Raw genomic sequence first — 17,959 nt, forward strand, 5'->3', positions numbered from 1 at the left:
GGGATGCAGTCACGGATGTAGATGTGAATGGAGATAGGGACAGGGATGGGGATGGAAACAAGGACGCAGATGGAGACGGGATCGCGGATGTGGATGCAGATGGGGAATGAATGGGATGGGGATGGGAAACAGGAATGCAGATGGGAATGGGGACGGGAAACGGGGATGCAGATGGGACTGGGATAACGGATGCGGATGCAGATGGAGACGGGGACGGGCACGGAGGCGCAGCGGCGCCGCGGCGGCTCCTGGCCCGGGGCTGGGCCCGGTGTCCGCCGGGGCGGTGCCGGCGGCGCGGGGCGGGCGGCCCCGCTCCCCCCGCTGCGGTCTCGGTTCCCATGGTGACACTTCCTGTGGGAGCCGAAAGCGGTAGTGTGGCGGTGCCGGGAGCGCCGGGCCGGGCCGGGCCGGGAGAGCCGCGCCGCCGGCCGGGGATGCTGCGGGGCCGCGGGCCGCGCCCGTAGCGCGCCGGGCCGGGCCGAGCCAGGCATGCAGGGCAAGGGCAAACTGCTGGTGGTCCACAACGGGCGCATGGTGAGTGCCCGGGGCGCCCGTGCCCATCCCCCGGGGCTGCCCCGGCCGGCGGCGCGGCGGGAGCTCGGTACCGGGAGTGCGGAGCGGGCGGGCAGAGGGTGCGGAGTGGATAACGGGCACACAGAGCGATGTGTGGAGTCAGGAAACCGGCAGGTGGGAGGTGTGGGGCTCCTGGGCAGGATGGACATCCCAAGCGGGCGGAGCTGTGGAGGGTTTAGGGCAGGCAGCGGTGTCCGGGGTGGGTAACGCGTGTGGGGCCGGGGCGGTGAGCAGCAGGGGTGTGTGAGGCTTGGCAGCGTTGTAGGGGATGTGTGGCACTGGGTGGTGGGCAGGGGGATGGGGATGGGGTCGCAGCAGCCAGCAGTGCTGGTGTCCGTGTGGATGCGGGCAGCAGGGATGGATGGGGAGGAACCGGGAGCTGGCAGGAGAGAGAGACGTGGGACCGGGGTAAGGGACGTGGCAGAGAAATGTGGGGTGGGGTGGCAGGGAGAGGCAGGGCTGGGATGGGGGGTTTGGGATGGAGACAGTCGGGAGCTGTGTGGGGTGCACAGCCAGCTGGGCCAGGGGCATCATGGAATGTGGGCACCCCTTCCAGGGCCATTGTGGAATGTGGGCACCCCTTCAGGGGCATCGTGGAATGTGGGCACCCCTTCAGGGGCATCACTGGAATGTGGGTGCTCCTTCCAGGAGCATCATGGAATGTGGGCACCCCTTCCAGGGGCATCACTACAATGTGGGCAGCCCTTCAGGGGCATCACTGCAATGTGGGCACCCCTTCCAGGGGCATCACTGCAATGTGGGCAGCTCTTCAGGGGCATCACTGCAATGTGGGCAGCCCTTCAGTGGCCCCAAGCAGGGGATGAGGCACAGCACCCTGCCATGGAGGCACAGCTTTTGCCATGGAGGCTCTGCCCATCTCCCTGCTTGGCCACTCCACCCCAGGGCTGCTGTCTGGGGCGGCCCAGACACCCCATCCTGCTGTGCCCTGCACTGGCAGCACCCGGTCCCTACTTTTGGGCATCTGTCCTCCGGTAGCTCCAGGCTCCAGGGAAGGAGGGAACAGGCAGTTTGCCTGCTTGGGGCTGTGGTTGTCCTTCCTTCCTTCCCTCCCCTCCTCCCCTCCTCTTCCTGTGCCGTGGAGGCTGCTTCTCTCCTCCCTTCTTGTTTGGGTGGCAGGTTACATCTGATAGCAGCTGCCCTTCCCCAATTGCTGGCCTGGCCCTGGGCCATGGAGGGGTAGGAGAAAGGCTGTGCCCCCTTTGTAACTCTCTCATTGCTGCCCTGGGTTGGAAGTGCTGTGTCTGCTCCTGCCACAGGGCAGGTAACACAGAGCAGTGTTTGCTGGCAGTGCCTCTCGCTCTGGGCTCAGCTGGGCTTGCCCTGGTGCTGCTGCCACTCCACCGGGCCAGCAATGCCACACAGCCCCTCTGACCTCTCTTCTTTCCACTCCCACAGGGCCCGGCCGTGTCAGATGGAGGTAAGGCTGCTCTCTGCCCTGGGACAGGAGCCCAGCATCACCTTCAGGGGAGGGGGAAGCCCACAGGCAGGGGGTGCCAGGGGCAGGGAGCCAGCAGGCAGCGAGGTCCTGTGTCAGCACATGGGAGGGTGCAGGGCTGAGCCCTCTGCCCAGCACTGGCCACGTCCCCCCATCCCTCCCACACAGCCCCGGGTGCCTGTCCCTCCCTCTGGATGCTCAGCTGGCACTTTGGGGTGCAGGGGTTCCTGGGGCAAGGAGAAGCTGGGTACCAGCCAGCTCCAGGTTCTCTGAGGGAATCTGTCTGTCTGTCAGTCTGAGTGTGCACTGGATATCTCAGATGGTTTATTTAGCTGTGTTGGCTCCAGTTACTCGTGGTTTAGCCCACCAGGAGGATAAGTACAGTGGGCCTGGCAAAGGAGCAGCCTGACACACCTCTCCTATTCCTGCCAGCTTTGCCAGGACAGCACTGCTTCCATAGCCTCACCTTCTCTTGCAAATGACCCCCTGCTTCAGCTGCACACCAGTCAAACCAGTTCCAAAGCTGGGCTTGCCCCTGGGAACTTCCATCTTGGTGAACACATGGTCACCCTGGGTTTCCCCAAAGTGGGGTTTCCTGAGGGTTGGGAGCTGGAAATGACATTTTCTGTGCCCTCCACATGCTGGGACTGTCCCTCATCTTGGCCAGAGGAGTAGAGGAAGTGGGCTCAGGCACCTCTGCCCATCTTCCAAGCTTCCCTCTACTCTGTGTGCCCTCTGTGTCCCCTTCCACTCTGCTTTCCCCTTGGCTGTCTTACCCCAGGAGATGAGTCACGGGTGGAGTCACAGTGACACCCAGGGTGGGCACAACTGCCAGCCCTGGCAGGGAGAGCTGTCATGCCAGGAAGTGCCAGCTGTGTCATCCTGGTGCTCAATCCTCCAAGGATGCCACGGTGATGCTCCTCATGTTCCCTACCCAGCACCCACCAGGTCTGATGCAGATGGGGCACGTGGAGGCTGCTGGTGCTGGGGGGTGACACTGGGAGACAGCCAGAAGTGACACTTTTTCTCTTTTAGAGTTGAATGCCTCCCGGGCCCGTGGCAGCAACCACAGTGTGAACAGCCTGCCAGGGCCACCAGCCTCATGTGGATCCACCCAGGGCTCTGTGGTCAGCTGGGCTGAGTCCTTCGAGACGCTGCTGCAGGACCGTGTGGCTGTCACCTACTTCACTGTGAGTGTCACAGCCCAGAGCTCAGCCCCTGCCCCATCCACCTTGGGACAGCGACTGTCTCACAGGCACGGTGCCACCAGGCTAGCAGCTCTCTCTGCCCTGCAGGAGTTCCTCAAGAAGGAGTTCAGTGCTGAAAACGTCTACTTTTGGCAGGCATGTGAGCGCTTCCAGCAGATCCCAGCCAGTGACACGCAGCAGGTACCAGCTCTGGGCAGCTTTGCTCACAGCTGCTGGGAGGGATGTGGGCAGAGCTGTCCAGGGGTCCTGGCAGACCCCTCTTCTGGGGGGCTGAACAGGCTGGGGGCTCTTGCAGAAGGAATAAGGATGTGGATGTGATGTGCATCTGAAAAGCCACAGCTGGGCCTGCCTGCCCCACAGAGCAGGATGTGCTTCCCCTGCCAGAGGGTGGAGAGTGTTTCTGGGGAGACAGACAAGACCAAGGGCAGAGCTAGACAGGGGATCATGGGGACAGAGCCAGGTGGCTGCAGGGGATGGCTCCTCCCTCAGGTTGTGCCTCTGTGGAGACACTGCTGTGTTGTGCCCAGAGCTCGGTCCTGAGGTGCAGATACTGAGCTGGTCCTGGGGCAGTTTGGTTCTTCAGGGCTCAGGTGTCTCTGTGGGGTGAGCAGGGGGCTGCCCTGGTGTGGTGTAGAGGAGGGGGTTGCTGGTCCCAGCCTGGCCTCCTGTCCCCCCAGCTGGCCCAGGAGGCACGGCGCATCTACGATGAGTTCCTCTCCAGCCACTCGGTCAGTCCTGTGAACATTGACAAGCAGGCCTGGATTGGGGAGGACATGCTGGCCACCCCCTCCCCAGACATGTTTCGCATCCAGCAGCTCCAGGTGAGGCAGCACCCACAGGATGGGGCTGTGGGACCACCCCACACGTCACCCAGCATCACTGCTGGCACCGTGGGGCTGTGCCATGGGGCAGTGCCCGGAGCCTGGAGCTGTGCAGGGCTCTGAAGCACACACATCCTCCCTTTCCAGATCTTCAACCTGATGAAGTTTGACAGCTACACACGTTTTGTGAAATCCCCCCTGTACCAGGCCTGCCTGCGGGCAGAGAGCCAGGGCCAGCCCCTGCCTGACCTGCGGCCCCACTCCCGCAGCAGCAGCCCCCCTCCTGACCTCAGCAAGGTGAGTCGGGGGCAAAGGGCAATAGGGACACGTCCCCGTGGTACTGGGTCCCTTCCCTGCTGCTCAGCCCCAGGCTGGGCACAGACAAGCAGCCAGGGCACCAGGGAAAGGGAAGGGGGAGCCTCAGGTGTTGCCATGCTGAGATGCTGCTCAATTCACCCCAGAAGACGAAGCTGAAGCTGGGCAAGTCGCTGCCCCTGGGCGTGGAGACGGCGGGCAGCAGTGCCAGCCGCAGCCTGCAGCGCTCCTTCAGGAAGGGAGAGCGGCGGGAGCCCTCCTGGGCAGGTGAGTGTTCTGCTCAGCAGGACAGAGGGGCCTCAGGGGTGTTCACGTCCCCACCACCGTCCCTCTGTCTGTCCTAGAGGGGGGAGAAGGCAGCAGGAGCGCCATGCTGTGGAGGGAGTCCCAGGGCTCACTCAACTCCTCAGCCAGCCTGGACCTCGGCTTCTTGTCCTCGGCCAGCACAGCCACCAGCCCCTGCATGGAGGTGAGTGGGCACCACGGCACTGCCAGGGCACCACGGTGCCGCTGGCCGGGTTCATCCTGCCACATCCCTCCCTCAGGGCCAGCAGAAGAGCCTGGGGGGCAGCGAGGCAGAGCTGCCAGGCAAGCCCATGAAGTACTGCTGTGTGTACCTGCCCGATGGCACGGCCTCGCTGGCCTCTGTCCGGCCCGGCCACTCCATCCGGGACATGCTGGCCGGGCTGTGTGAGAAACGCGGCTTCAGCCTGCCCGACATCAAGGTGTTCCTGGTGGGCAATGAGCAGGTAGGGCCGGCAGGGGGGAGCAGGGTTTGTGCCAGCCAAGCCATCCCTGTGCTGGGACCACTGTGCTGGCTCTCTCCCGATGGTTTGTGTCCTGCAGAAGGCGTTGGTGCTGGACCAGGAGTGCTCCGTGCTGGCAGACCAGGAGGTGAAGCTGGAGAACAGGATAAGCTTTGAGTGAGTGGGAGCTGTGACCGTGTTCACAGGGGTCTTAGGATGAGGGAGGAGATGAGGATCTGACTCTATGTTTCAGAAGGCTTGATTTATTATTTTATGATATATATTACATTAAAACTATACTAAAAGAATAGAAGAAAGGATTTAATCAGAAGGCTAGCTATGAATAGAAAAAGAAAGAATGATTACAAAGGCTTGTGGCTCGGACTCTTTGTTCGAGCCAGCTGACTGTGGTTAGCTATTAATTAAAAACAACTAACATGGGCTAATCAAAGATCTACTTGTTGCATTCCACAGCAGCAGATAAACATTGTTTACATTTTGTTCTTGAAGCCTCTCATCTTCTCAGGAGGAAAAATCCTAAAGAAAGAAGGGATTTTTCATAAAAGATGTCTGTGACAGGGAGCTTTGGGGCTGATGCTGTTGGCCATGCACAGTGCCTCAAACCCAGTCCCTCAGGCAGTCCCGAGTGCCCTGGCTCTGCTCCTGCCTGCAGCCACCTCTTGTCCCCCTCTGCAGCCTGGAAATCTCCTCCCTCAACAAGACCATCCGCATCACAGCCAAGTCAACCAAGCGCATCCGGGAGGCGCTGCAGCCCGTGCTGGGCAAGTACGGCGTGAGCGTGGAGCAGGCGCTGCTGCGCAGGGTGAGGAGCCTGGGGGCACAGCCAGCCCCCTGCTTCGGGGAACCCTGCGTTTGGGGTCAGGCCAGGGGCTACTGGCTCTCAGCAGGCAGTGGGGAGCAGCGCTGTGTGCCTGTGGGCTCCTATAATCACTGTTTTGGGATGAGCTGTGACATCCTGCTGTGTGCTGGGAGGGACCAGGGGGTCTTTCCTGACCAGGGGGTCCTCAGCCTGGCTGCCTTTCCGTGCCACAGTGAGTGTGACACTGAGTGCTGTTCCTGTTGCAGCAAGGTGAGCCAGCCACCCTGGACTTGGAGAAGCTGGTCAGCACAGTGTCTGCTCAGAAACTTGTCTTGGAAACACCAGCAGGTAAAGTGCCCTCCCTCCCAAGCCATGTCCCCTCAAGCCACATCACCCTGAAGGGCTCTCAGAGGGTCAGGCTGTTTTCTGCTGGCCATGGGACAGGGTCCATCCTGTCCCTGCCTGGCCAGCACCAGGATGCTGGAATGGGGCCCTGAGCATCCCTTCCCTTGCAGACGTGCGAGTGATGGGGAGCCCTGAGGCTGCGGCTGCCTCCTCTCTGCTCCGGAGTGAGGTGAGCATCAAATCCCACCAGCCCTGGTCAGAGATGCCCTCTCAGCTGCTGTCATGCTCCACAGGGAAGCTGGGCCCTGCTGTGGCCCCAGCACTTGCCATGGGGCTGGGCAGTGGTGCCAGGGCAGGGGCCAGGCTGTGGGAGGGTGATGGGCACACAGCCCAGGGCAGTGCTGCCTCCTTGCCTGTGGCTGAGGCCTGGGCTGCTCATTGCAGGAGGGGAGCCCAACAGGAGCAGAGCCTGACACACGATGGGAGATGCCCTCCTCCTTCTCCAGGCCACAGTCTTCAGCTGCCATGAACCTCAACCGCCGCACTTACGACCTGGAAGGTGAGAGCTGGCGTGTCTGAATGCTGAGGGGCTGGGGCAAAGCACAGGCTGAGGGATGCAGAGCCCCTCATGGTGTGCTGGGGATGGCTGCAGGGTCCCACTGAGCTGGGAATGGGCTGTGGGGTCTTGGGGTCTGGCATGCAGTGGGGAGAAGGTGCCAGTGCTGTGCCTGGGACACGTTCAGGGTCATATCAGGTGGAGAGGGCAGCTGAGGTGCTGGGACAAAGCCCCAGTGCCTGGCTCAGGTGCATGATCTGCATTTCCCCAGGGCTGGTGGAGCTGCTGAACCGTGCCCAGAGCTGCCGGGCCAACGACCAGCGTGGGCTGCTCTCTAAGGAGGACCTGGTCCTGCCCGACTTCCTCCAGCTCCCCGTGCGGGACAGCAGCGCCTGTGAGGGCTCACAGCAGCCCAGTGCCCCTCAGGCTGGCTCTGAGGGAAGCAGCTGCCCTCAGGAAGAGCCTGCTCTGGCTCAGCCTTCGTTGGACCACAAGCTCTGATGAGTGCTGCTGCACGTCCACACCCGGCGTGTGGCACCCCCATGGCCATGCCAGGGTTCGAGAGGGGCCCGACAGCCTCTGCCCTGCACCGCTGACACTGCCCGGACTGCAGATCCATCCACGTCCTGTCCCACGCTGTCACGTTGTGTCCTGTGAGTGGCTGAGCAGCTGCCATGCCCCTCTGTGGGGCCACATCCCGGTGCACACCAAGGGACTCTTGTACATAGTCTGAACCCTCGTTGCAAAGCACTTTGCAACATCCCTGGCACTGCCCTGCCCAGTGCCCCTGCCCTGCCCAGCACATCCTGCCTGTGTCGCACAGTCCCGCTGGCTCTCTGGATGGGGAAAGCTCCCTTCCAGCTGCAGGGTGCGCAGGATGGACAGGCTGGGTGGGGAGGAAAGGCAGGCTCCAGTCCTGAGCTGCAGTGCTGTGGGCAGGCAGGGTCAGCAGAACTTGTGCCCCGAGCTCAGAGCCAGATCCAGCCCTGGCCCCGTGGGAATGGGGCTGCCCCGTTGTTGATTTGCAAGTCCACCCTTGCTGGGCAGGGTGAGCGTGGCCCTGCCAGGCTGTGCCCCGGGCAGGCTGTTACGTCTGCATTGCGTGAGCGTGGCCTGATCCTGCCACAGCAGCACTGCTTGGAGCAGGGCACATGGTTCCTGCCTCGGACAGCCAGAGGCAGAGCCAGCAGATGGTGCCAAAAAAGCCTTCCTCCTCCTCCTCCTCCTCCCCGCCGGAGATCCTGTGTGGGCGGCTGCTGAGGAACAGGCAGGAGCAAATCCCATCTCCTCTGCCCCATCCCCACGGGGTGTGGGTTCTCAGCCTGTAGGACAGCCCTGCTTGGTGCCAGCAGAATGCAGCACCCCTGGGTGTGAGCACCTCAGCCTGGTGTGCAGGTCCCCAGCGTGTGCCCAGCCTGTCATTCCTGCCAGGAGCCTGGAGCCTCCATCTGCCAGTCCTGGCTGGGCATTGCTGGTCCCCATGCCCAGCAGCCCGGTGTCCCCAGAGGTCCCAGACAGAATCTGCAATGGAGATGTTCCCCCAACAGCAGCCAGGAGATCCCTCCATCCTTGCCAGAGTCCCTCCTGGCTGTGCCTTGGGTAACCACTGCACCACCACTGCCTGGCCAGAGGCAGAGGGGTGACCCAGGGCCCCCAGGCTTGCCCAGAGATGGGGGCATGGCCACCCAGCCCTATGCTGCCACAGCCAGCTGCAGCCCTGTGGCCTTAGTCAGAGCCCCCCTGTGTCTCTGTGATGCTGCTCAGTTCTGTCTGTGCTGTGGAACCAGGGGAAATAAAGAGCATTGCCTGGATGTACCACTCCGTCCTTCCTCTGCCATCAGGGCTGGATTGTGCTTTTCCCAGCAGCAATGTCCCCTCAACCCTCCTCTCCCCACAGAGCCTTCCCAGGGCCATGGCAGAGCTGGGCCAGCCCTGGGCTCCAGTGCCACCCTGACTGGCAGCGAGGGGCAGTGCCAGGAGCTTGTTTACCCAGCATTGCTGGTGCAGCAGGGGAAGCTGCAGGGCCGGCATGGCCAAGGACTTCAGCCCCAACCCTGTCAATGAGTGACAGCAGAGCTGCCAGGGCCTCACTGGGTTAATGATTGTGGGGGCAGCTGGCCAAGAGCCCCTGGGCACGGGGCAAGTGCGGACACCAGGGACACCAGCCCAGCACACCGGCTGCACCCCCGGGCAGAAGGGTCCCCAGGCCCTGCGGAGGCAGGACATGTCCCTTGCTGTGCCACCTCCCGGGCATCCAGCTCCATCAGCCTGTGACGCAGTGCAGGTGGCTCAGTGATGCTCCAGCAGTGGCACAGGTGTCCCCAGGCTGTCCCTGAGTGCCCTGCAGTACCCAAGGGACCTTTCCTTTCATTTGCACCTGGCTTATCATGGTAATGAGTTCTGGCAGTGCTTCATCCTGGGGAAATGGGGATGTGGCAACTGAGCACCCCTTTGTGCCCACTCCCACAGGCACAGGGCTGGAGGAGCCTTTGGCCACTGTCTGTCCCCTGTGGACATGAGCTTGCTGTGTGTCCTGTGGGTGGATGGAAACTTGGCTGGAGGTGTGTAAGCAGCAGGTAATGATAAACAGGGCTGAGGAGGTGGTGACGGCAGCGCTGGCCTCGCTCCTCTCCTGCTCACCCACTGCACACTCTGGGAGATGTGGTGCCAGGGAAGATGTGGTGCCAGGGGGATGAAGGCTCTGCCCCACACAGCCCTCAGCACTGCTGGCTGCCCCACACTGAGCCCAGCTGTGTGCCACCATCACCACCAGTGGCAGAACACGGACATCAATCACAGTGGTGCTGGCATCAGCTATCTCCAACGCCCTGGGAGTGAGGCCATTGTGCCCTGGGCAGAGCTGATCCCTCATGGCTGATGCTGTGGTGGCACTGAGGTGAACATGGCCTCACCTCTGCTTTGTGACACCCCAGCAGCACCAGCACCAAGCTCTTCTCCTCCTCCTCCTCTCGTGCAGTGGATGAACCACCTGGCACCAAATGATGAAAATCTGAGGCTCCTCCAGCATCACCTCCCAGGCTCTGGGCCCCAGCAGTGCCCGGCTCTGCTCATCCCCACAGCAGCTGAGCTCACCCCGACCCCAAGAGTGCCCGGTACCCCGGGGGCACGTGCCCCATCCTGCCCTGGCTGACCAGGATGTGGTGGGGGTTACCCATTAACTGCAGGAATTTCTGGGGAGGAGGTGAGCAGCCAGCGGAGGCGAGGGGCGACACGGGGCTCCTTAGACTTTGCTCTTGGCCTGTGTATAAAGGGCCGTGGTGCCCCACAGGCCACTTCGCTGGAGGGACGTGTGGATGTGGCATGTGGAAGTGGCACTGCCCTGAGTGCCCGGCCAGCCCCAGGTGAGCTGGGCCCTGGGCAGGAGGAGTCCCCTTCCTGCCTGCCCTGCCTGCCCTGCCTGCCCTTGGGGTGGCACAGCAGCAGCTGGCGGCCCAACAGATGATGGCATGGTGCTCCTCAGCGGTGCCAGCGCTGCAGGGATCTGGGGGGACGTGGCAGCTGGTGCAGTACAGCTGTGGTGACACGCAGCCACCTCTGCTCGGCCTCAGCAGGAGCCATGCTGCCCTACCGGACCGAGAGCCCCGTCCTGCCCGGGCGCTGCCCGGTGCGGGGAGGAAGGGTTGTGCACGGGCCACAGTTTGCCTACTGCCCCAGCCCCCAAGGTAAGTGCCCCCAGCCCTCCTCCTCTTCCTCCTCCTCCTCTTCCTCAGCTGTGCTTCTGGCCAGGCGCTGGCCCAGGGAGTGCTGGGCCCTGCTCTGCAGGGAGATATCTGTGCTGTAACACAGCTGCTGTCTCTCCCCAGCCCTGCACCGGCTGCCGGGTGCCCATGGCTGCCCCTTCACGGTCAGCGCCGTGCCCTGCCCTGAGCACGGCTTCCCCTGCCCCGGCTCCCCCGGGCGCCTGCGCGAGGGCCGCGAGCGCTTCGAGCTGGACGCACTCCCCTGGCAGGGGCACTGCCTGGGCTTGGACGAGCTGCAGAGGCCAGGTGAGACCCCAGGGGCGTGGGGGTCTCACAGCACCTGGGCTGGGGAACACCCCAGACATCTAACAGAGGCACCTGGGGTGCCAGGACTGTGGGGTGCCAGGCTGGGAGGGGAGTGCTGATGGAGACCCTCAGTGTCCTGGGGGGATGTGGGAAGAGCTGAGGGACAATGGGGCAGGTGGCACAAGGCACCGCAGGGTGGGAGGAGATGGAGGAGACCCTGGGCCAGGTGGCATAGCTGGGTACATGAGCCCTGGGCTGCCAGGAGCCATGAGAGTGGCACAAGGCTGTAGGAGCCATGCCACAGCAGTTTAACACTCTCTCTTGTCTTGCACAGAGCTCGGGTGCTGGGCCAGGGTCCAGTCCTTCTGTGTCTCCCTTCTAAAGGTGCCCCTGATGTTTGGGTTCCTGTACCTCTTCGTGTGCTCTCTGGACGTGCTCAGCTCTGCCTTCCAGCTGGCTGGAGGTAGTAGGGTGGGAGGGATGCCCGGGAACCTGGTGGCACTGGCAGAGCCAGCAGCCTGCACTCACATTCCCTTACAGGTAAGGTGGCGGGGGACATCTTCAAGGACAACGCCATCCTCTCCAATCCAGTGGCTGGGCTGGTGGTGGGCATCTTGGTGACTGTACTGGTGCAGAGCTCCTCCACCTCCACCTCCATCATCGTCAGCATGGTCTCCTCAGGGTGTGAGTGTGCCCACGAGGCTGCTGGGGACCTGAGGCCGAGGGAGAGGATGGCTGGATTGGGTCACCCTGAGCTGGACCATGCAAGGCTAGCAGGTCTGTCTGACTGTCTGTCCGCAGTGCTGGAGGTGCGCTCTGCCATCCCCATCATCATGGGCTCCAACATCGGCACCTCGGTCACCAACACCATCGTGGCCCTCATGCAGGCTGGTGACCGCAGCGAGTTCGAACGGTGAGAGCTGCATGGCTCAGGGGACACTGCTGGGGCTGGGGGCTGCTCCTCAGGACCACCTCACACCCACGGGCTCCTTCATGCTGCGCAGGGCCTTCGCTGGTGCCACGGTGCACGACTGCTTCAACTGGCTGTCAGTGCTGGTGCTGCTGCCGCTGGAGGTGGTCAGTGGGTACCTGCACCACGTCACCCGCCTGGTTGTGGCCACCTTCAACATCCGCAGCGGGAAAGATGCCCCCGACCTGCTGAAGATCATCACAGAGCCCTTCACCAAGCTCATCATCCAGGTCTCCTCAGCTGTTATGTATGCCCCAGGCTGGCGGTGATGTCCCCAGCACTGGTGTCCCTTTGGTGGTGGTTGCATCCCAGTGTCCCCAGGCTGGCAGTGGTGTCCCCATGCCGGTGAAGATGTCCCCAGCCTGTGGGTGCTGTCAGTCCCCAGGTGGCCTCTCCAACACGTGTATTGTTGCAGCTGGACAAGTCTGTGATCACGGGCATCGCGACAGGGGACGAGAGCCTGCGCAACCGGAGCCTCATCCGCGTCTGGTGTGGCCCTGCAACTCCACAGGTGAGGGGCCCGTGGCCCTGCTGGGGCCACCAAACACTCCCACAGAGGATGGGTGGTGGGCAAGGGCTGGAAGGCACTGGAGATAGCTGTAGCCCACCTTCTCCCTGCAGATGGCCTCTGTGGGGCTTGGGCCCCCCCCAAACTGCTCATCCCCCGGGCACTGCAGCACTAAGGGCATGGAGGTCCTTCACAACGTCACCAGGAAAAAGTGTGAGTGGGTGTGGAGGGCTTGGGCAGGGCTGGGGCACAGGGCATGGGGCTGGGGCTGGGGAGGTGCAAGTGGGGCTGGGGGTTGTATGTGTGATGGAGAAGTATTGGAGAGGGCTGGGAGATGTTGCACTGGGGTCCAGGTGTGGGGCTGTCTGCGGGGGCAGGCTGTGAGCGGGGCCGGGCCAGCCCCAGCCCCTTGTCCAGCCGTGCTGTGGGGCAGGTGAGCACCTCTTCACCGACACACCACTGCCCGACCTGGCCGTGGGGCTGGTGCTGCTGGCCGGGTCCCTTGTCGTGCTCTGCACCTGCCTCATCCTCCTGGTCAAACTCCTCAACTCCCTGCTCAAGGGGCAGGTGGCCAAAGCCATCCAGAAGGTCATCAACACTGGTGAGTAGGATGGGGACCACATGTCACCCATGGGTCACCCATGCCCATCTCCACCTGCCATCCTCAGACCTGCCCCTGGCTGCCCCCGGCCCCCAGCCCTGATGTGGCCGTGGCCATGTCCCTGTTTGTGTCCATGCCCTGGCAGACCTGCCACACCCGCTCAGCTGGCTCACCGGGTACTTCGCCATGGTGGTGGGAGCTGGGATGACCTTCGTGGTGCAGAGCAGCTCTGTCTTCACCTCGGCCATCACACCCCTGATCGGTGAGTCCCAGCCACTCCTCATCCCCTGCCACGTGCCATCCCCTGGCCTGTGGGTGCTAAAGCACTCAGAGGGACAAAAGGAGCTGTGCCTCCTTGGGAGGGCATGGGGATGGCACTGCCAGGAGTGACAGGGTGCCTCTTCCACAGGCCTGGGGGTGATCAGCATTGAGCGTGCCTACCCACTGACCCTGGGCTCAAACATTGGCACCACCACCACTGCCATCCTGGCTGCCCTGGCCAGCCCTGGGGACAAGCTGGCCAGCTCCTTCCAGGTACAGTCAGTCCGGGGCCGTGGCTGGGCTGGATGGGTAGGGCCAGGGCAGGGGCTGGGGATGCCCACATGCCTGGCCTGATGGGGATGCCATCCTTGCAGATTGCTCTGTGCCACTTCTTCTTCAACATCTCGGGCATCCTGCTGTGGTACCCGCTGCCCTTCACCCGCCTGCCCATCCGCATGGCCAAGGCGCTGGGCGAGCGCACGGCCAAGTACCGCTGGTTTGCCGTGCTCTACCTCATCATCTGCTTCCTCTTGCTGCCCTCCCTCATCTTCGGCATCTCCATGGCGGGCTGGCGGGCGCTGGTGGGGGTGGGCGCGCCCTTCCTCGCCCTCCTCTTCTTCGTGGGGCTGGTGAACGTGCTGCAGGCACACAGCCCCGGGCGCCTGCCCAAGTGGCTGCAGACCTGGGACTTCCTCCCGGCCTGGATGCACTCGCTGCAGCCGCTGGACCGTGTCATCACCCAGGCCACGCTGTGCTGCACCGACCGCTGCCGCAGCCCCGAGGGCTGGGAGGAGCCCGAGGGCGCTCCCCGGGACAAGGCCAGGCTGGGGCTGGACAACCCTGCCCTCTCCTACCCCGAGGAGATGCCCAGCCCCAGCACGCGGGTGGGCTCCCCTCGCCCGCTCCCGCACGGTGCCACACGGCTCTAGCTGGCAGTGCTCACCCGGGCTGCTGCTCCTGCGGCCCCTGGTGTCCCCTGTCCCTGCTCAGCTGTGTCTAATAAAGGGGGAGCGCTGATACCCCTGTGTGTGTCTCTTTGGGTCCTCCCTCTGCAAAGCCTGCTGTCACAGATGCCCCACACACCATCACTGCTCAGCCCAGCTGGTGCTGGGGACACACCAAACACTCATTCTGTGGGGAACATGGTGATGATGCCACAGCTAAACCTTGAGCTCTGTAGCCACCTGTACTGAGCTGTCACAAGCAGCATCCTCTTCCCCTCACCTTGTCCCCAAAGGGCTGAGCTGGCAGGGTCCAAAGCGCCCCACTGTGTGCCACAGCAGCATATCAGTGATCAAGGCACAGCACGGGACAGCCAAGCAAGGTCCTGGGCTGCTTGGTGCTGCTGAGCTGGGATCAGCAGGATGATGATTCAGGATGGTTGGGTTGCAGTGCCCTTGCACCACCGGGCACCCTGGCACACGTGGCTGGAGGCCTCCTGCCGTGGTGACCTTGAAGGGAGCCCTTTAAATGGCAATAACAGCTTCTCCCACTGCCCACAGATGTTTGGTTTCCTGCCAGTGATATCGGCCCACCCTTCCCTCCCTCCCTCCTTCCCGCCCGCCCTCCTCCGGACTTGGACCAGCAGAGCCAGCAGCGCTGCCGTGGGAGCCTCTCGGTGCTCCCCGCCTGTCCTGCATGCCCAGCCGGGCAACCACCGGGCCAGGACGACCTCGCCACCAGACCAGGTCAGTGCAGGAGTGGTGGCAGCCAGGAGAACCCCCGGGGACTCAGCGATGCTGGGACTGCGCCCGCAGCCGCTCGGGACCGGTGAGCAGGGTGGGGGAAAGCCCCATGGGGCTTCATCTGCGTGAGGGGCCGGGCCAGCATGGAGCCGGGCAGCGCCCTTCCCAACACCTCCGGTAACGGCAGCGGCGCCGGCAGTGCCCCCCACTCGCCCGCAGCCACGGGGCTCATCTTGCTGGCAGCCCTGGCCGTCCTGCTGGCCACGCTGCTGGGCAATGCTCTGGTGGTGGTGGCCATCTCCACCAGCCGGGCCCTGCAAGCCCCGCAGAACCTCTTCCTCGTGTCCCTGGCCTCGGCAGACATCCTGGTGGCCGTCCTCGTGCTGCCCTTCTCGCTGGCCAACGAGGTGATGGGCTACTGGTACTTTGGCGGGCTGTGGTGCAGCCTGTACCTGGCGCTGGACGTGCTGCTGTGCACGGCGTCCATCGGGCACCTCTGCGCCATCAGCCTCGACCGCTACTGGGCCGTGACACGGGCGGCGCGGCTCAACCTGCGCCGGAACCCGCGGCGGGTGAGGGCCATGATCGGGGCGGTGTGGGCGGCGGCGGCCCTGGTGGCACTGCCACCGCTCCTGCGGCCGCGGCCGGCTGGGCGGGAGTGCCAGCTGAGCCAGGAGACCTGGTACGTGCTGGCCTCCTGCGCCGCCTCCTTCTTCGTGCCCTGCCTCGTCATGGTGGCCGTGTACTGCCGCATCTACCGCCTGACCGCCGGGCGCACGGCCGCCCTGCTCGCTGCCCGCTCCCCGTGCCCTGCCAGTGGTGATGGAAAGGTGTCGGGTGTGGGGATGCTGAGATGGCGCCGTCGGAGCCAGCACCAGAGCGTGCTGCTGTGCCGCCGGCGGCTGGTGAGGGCGAGGGAGCGGCGCTTCACTGTGGTGCTGGCTGTGGTGATGGGCGCCTTCGTGCTGTGCTGGTTCCCCTTCTTCTTCACCTACAGCCTGGGGGCTCTCTGTGGGCAGGGCTGCCGTGTCTCCAAGCCCCTCTTCAACTTCTTCTTCTGGATCGGCTATTGCAACAGCAGCGTCAACCCCCTCATCTACACCCTCTTCAACCGGGACTTCCGAGCTGCCTTCCGCCGGCTACTGGCCGTCCCGCACCGGCACCGCTCCTAGGGACCCGTTGGGACACTGGGGACGTGGCCCCCAGCCCTGCTCAGCATTCCCAGCACCCAGCCACACCACAGACCCTGGATGGCAGTGCCAGTGTGCAGCTCGAGGTGCTTCTGGAACTGCAGGATTGAATAAAACGGGACCGAGTCCTGTGCCTGGGGCTGGTGTCTGCCTGCAGGGAGCCCAGAAAGCAGCACTGACCACCAGCATCTTTTGTCACTCACATCCCCCCACACATATGTCTTGCAGCAGTGGTGGTGACAACTTGCTGAGTGAGCCCTCCCCACTCTCAGATAAATGTCTGTGTCCCCAGCACTCTCTTGTGTAGGGGATGGACTCCACAGCTGCTCTGAGGAGACAAAACCTCCCTGTGGCAGCGTCACCAGCGCTGGGCTGAGCTGGCTGTGCCACCACAGCAGCCCAGTCCGAGCCCTGTGCCTCGCTGTCCCCTCTGGGACAGCTGTGCTATGTCATGGGGGCTCTGTGAGGGCACACACGTACCCACAGTGGGGTACAAGGGTTGCAGGTCTGGCGTGGAACAGCCCACATCCTGCTCGGGGACTGTTGTGGGATCTTGCTGCAGGAGGGAAAGCAGGATTGACATCCCAGAGCCAGAAAGGCTGTTCTCCCTCGGGAGAGTGTCAGAGATGGGATCGCATGGGAACAGGCTCCAGCACAGCCCGACGTGCAAATGGCCACAGAGGCAGCTGTGGGGGGAAGACCCAGGGACAACCACATCCCCCTTGGGGGGCAGAAAGCGCCCCACACCCACCCTGCCTGGCTGCCTGCCTCGCTCTGCACAGACACCCGGAGGTCAGGGGCTGCTCCACTTCTTCAGCTTTGCTGCTCAAAATAGAAAATCTCAAAACATTGGACTTTCTCTGGGCTAAAAACAGCTGCTGGCGCCTGGGAGCTGGAGCTCAAGGAACACTGGCCCCTGCCAGCCCTCCCAGCCCCTGTCAGGGTGGGTGCAGCTCAGCTGGGCTCTGGGGGGGGCGGGATGGGATGGGATGGGATGGGATGGGATGGGATGGGATGGGATGGGATGGGATGGGATGGGATGGGATGGGATGGGATGGGATGGGTCCCAGTGCTGACCCTCAGAGGGGTCTGGCCCCGGTGGCTGGAGCTGCTCGGGCACTGCCCATGGAAGGAGCTCCCCTATCACAGCCACCCAGCTTCCCCTCCCGCAGCCGCCCTCCTCCTTCTCACAACCAAACAACATTTTGCTGCTAAAAATACCCAGACGAGGGCAACTAGTGGGGACACGGCTGGGTCAGTTCTCCCAAGGGCACCAGCCCTGTGGCAGCACCCACAGTGCCCTGGCCACACACCCTGGTGCCCATCTTCCTGGGCATGAGCACATAGCTCCCCTCCACAGAGCTGAAAAGCAGAGTGGCAGCTCCACACCTGAGCTGCTGCTGGATCTGTTGGGGACATCAGGATCCTCTGGACACTGGTGCTGCTCCAGCAGCCTCCCACTGTCCATGGGCCTTGTCAGTGATGGGAACGGTGCTGTAGAATGCCAGGTGGGAGGAAACAGAAAATAGCAACCCAAGGGTTAATGCTGGAAATGGATGGAAACAGTAATCTCATTTTAAGTTCAAAATAAACATGCTTTGGAAGGAAAGCAGCTCTAAAAGAGGAGCTCTCACACCATGAGCTCATCCCTCTAGGCAGTGACAGAGAGATTACCCCCAAGGTGTGGCAGGGCAAAGCATCCTCCTCCTCCTAATCGCTGCAGATTCATACCCTGAAGATGTGACATCTGATTTCCAGTGGATGCTGAAGGGCACAGCAGTACTGACTGCAGAGACAGTGAGTGCTTGGAGTAATTTGTGTTATTATCATCCTCACTACAGCCTGGGGACATGAACCCAAAACCTCTCCTGCCGTGGGCCCAGGCTGCCGCTGACAG

At 63.1% G+C, this 17,959-nt stretch overlaps 3 protein-coding genes across 3 annotated transcripts; all 3 read left to right on the forward strand.

Moving 5' to 3' along the window:
* The first annotated feature begins 119 nt into the window (after window positions 1-119).
* RGS14 (regulator of G protein signaling 14) lies at window positions 120-8,655 on the forward strand. Its single transcript, XM_074552047.1, is given in 16 exon segments — window positions 120-380; window positions 382-534; window positions 1,990-2,011; window positions 3,065-3,219; window positions 3,325-3,417; window positions 3,915-4,058; window positions 4,206-4,355; window positions 4,520-4,640; window positions 4,718-4,842; window positions 4,919-5,122; window positions 5,220-5,296; window positions 5,816-5,942; window positions 6,206-6,287; window positions 6,455-6,513; window positions 6,729-6,843; window positions 7,112-8,655. Coding segments are annotated over 16 exon segments (2,103 nt in total). The 5' UTR covers window positions 120-134; the 3' UTR covers window positions 7,342-8,655.
* Window positions 8,656-8,800: 145 nt separating this feature from the next.
* SLC34A1 (solute carrier family 34 member 1) lies at window positions 8,801-14,389 on the forward strand. The gene is made up of 14 exons (XM_074552050.1): window positions 8,801-10,042; window positions 10,130-10,202; window positions 10,410-10,523; window positions 10,665-10,847; window positions 11,182-11,310; window positions 11,388-11,531; window positions 11,649-11,760; window positions 11,852-12,047; window positions 12,233-12,328; window positions 12,439-12,538; window positions 12,759-12,926; window positions 13,072-13,188; window positions 13,336-13,460; window positions 13,562-14,389. Exons 3-14 carry the CDS (start codon window positions 10,418-10,420, stop codon window positions 14,114-14,116), a joined length of 2,031 nt encoding a protein of 676 aa, XP_074408151.1. The 5' UTR covers window positions 8,801-10,042; window positions 10,130-10,202; window positions 10,410-10,417; the 3' UTR covers window positions 14,117-14,389.
* A 128-nt stretch (window positions 14,390-14,517) lies between these two features.
* On the forward strand, window positions 14,518-17,026 carry LOC141730938 (alpha-2Db adrenergic receptor-like). Its single transcript, XM_074552225.1, has one exon. It carries the CDS (start codon window positions 15,016-15,018, stop codon window positions 16,042-16,044), a length of 1,029 nt encoding a protein of 342 aa, XP_074408326.1. The 5' UTR covers window positions 14,518-15,015; the 3' UTR covers window positions 16,045-17,026.
* Window positions 17,027-17,959: the final 933 nt, after the last annotated feature.

This window comes from Zonotrichia albicollis, chromosome 15 (genome assembly GCF_047830755.1).
Source record: "Zonotrichia albicollis isolate bZonAlb1 chromosome 15, bZonAlb1.hap1, whole genome shotgun sequence".
Classification (NCBI taxonomy): domain Eukaryota; kingdom Metazoa; phylum Chordata; class Aves; order Passeriformes; family Passerellidae; genus Zonotrichia; species Zonotrichia albicollis.

Coding starts and splice junctions, on each gene's coding strand:
- SLC34A1 (XM_074552050.1), top strand. CDS start 10,418: ATGCTGCCCTACCGGACCGAGAGCCCCGTCCTGCCCGGGCGCTGCCCG. Junction 12,329..12,438: donor GTGGCCCTGCAACTCCACAG/GTGAGGGGCCCG, acceptor TTCTCCCTGCAG/ATGGCCTCTGTGGGGCTTGG. Junction 13,461..13,561: donor AGCTGGCCAGCTCCTTCCAG/GTACAGTCAGTC, acceptor CCATCCTTGCAG/ATTGCTCTGTGCCACTTCTT.
- LOC141730938 (XM_074552225.1), top strand. CDS start 15,016: ATGGAGCCGGGCAGCGCCCTTCCCAACACCTCCGGTAACGGCAGCGGC.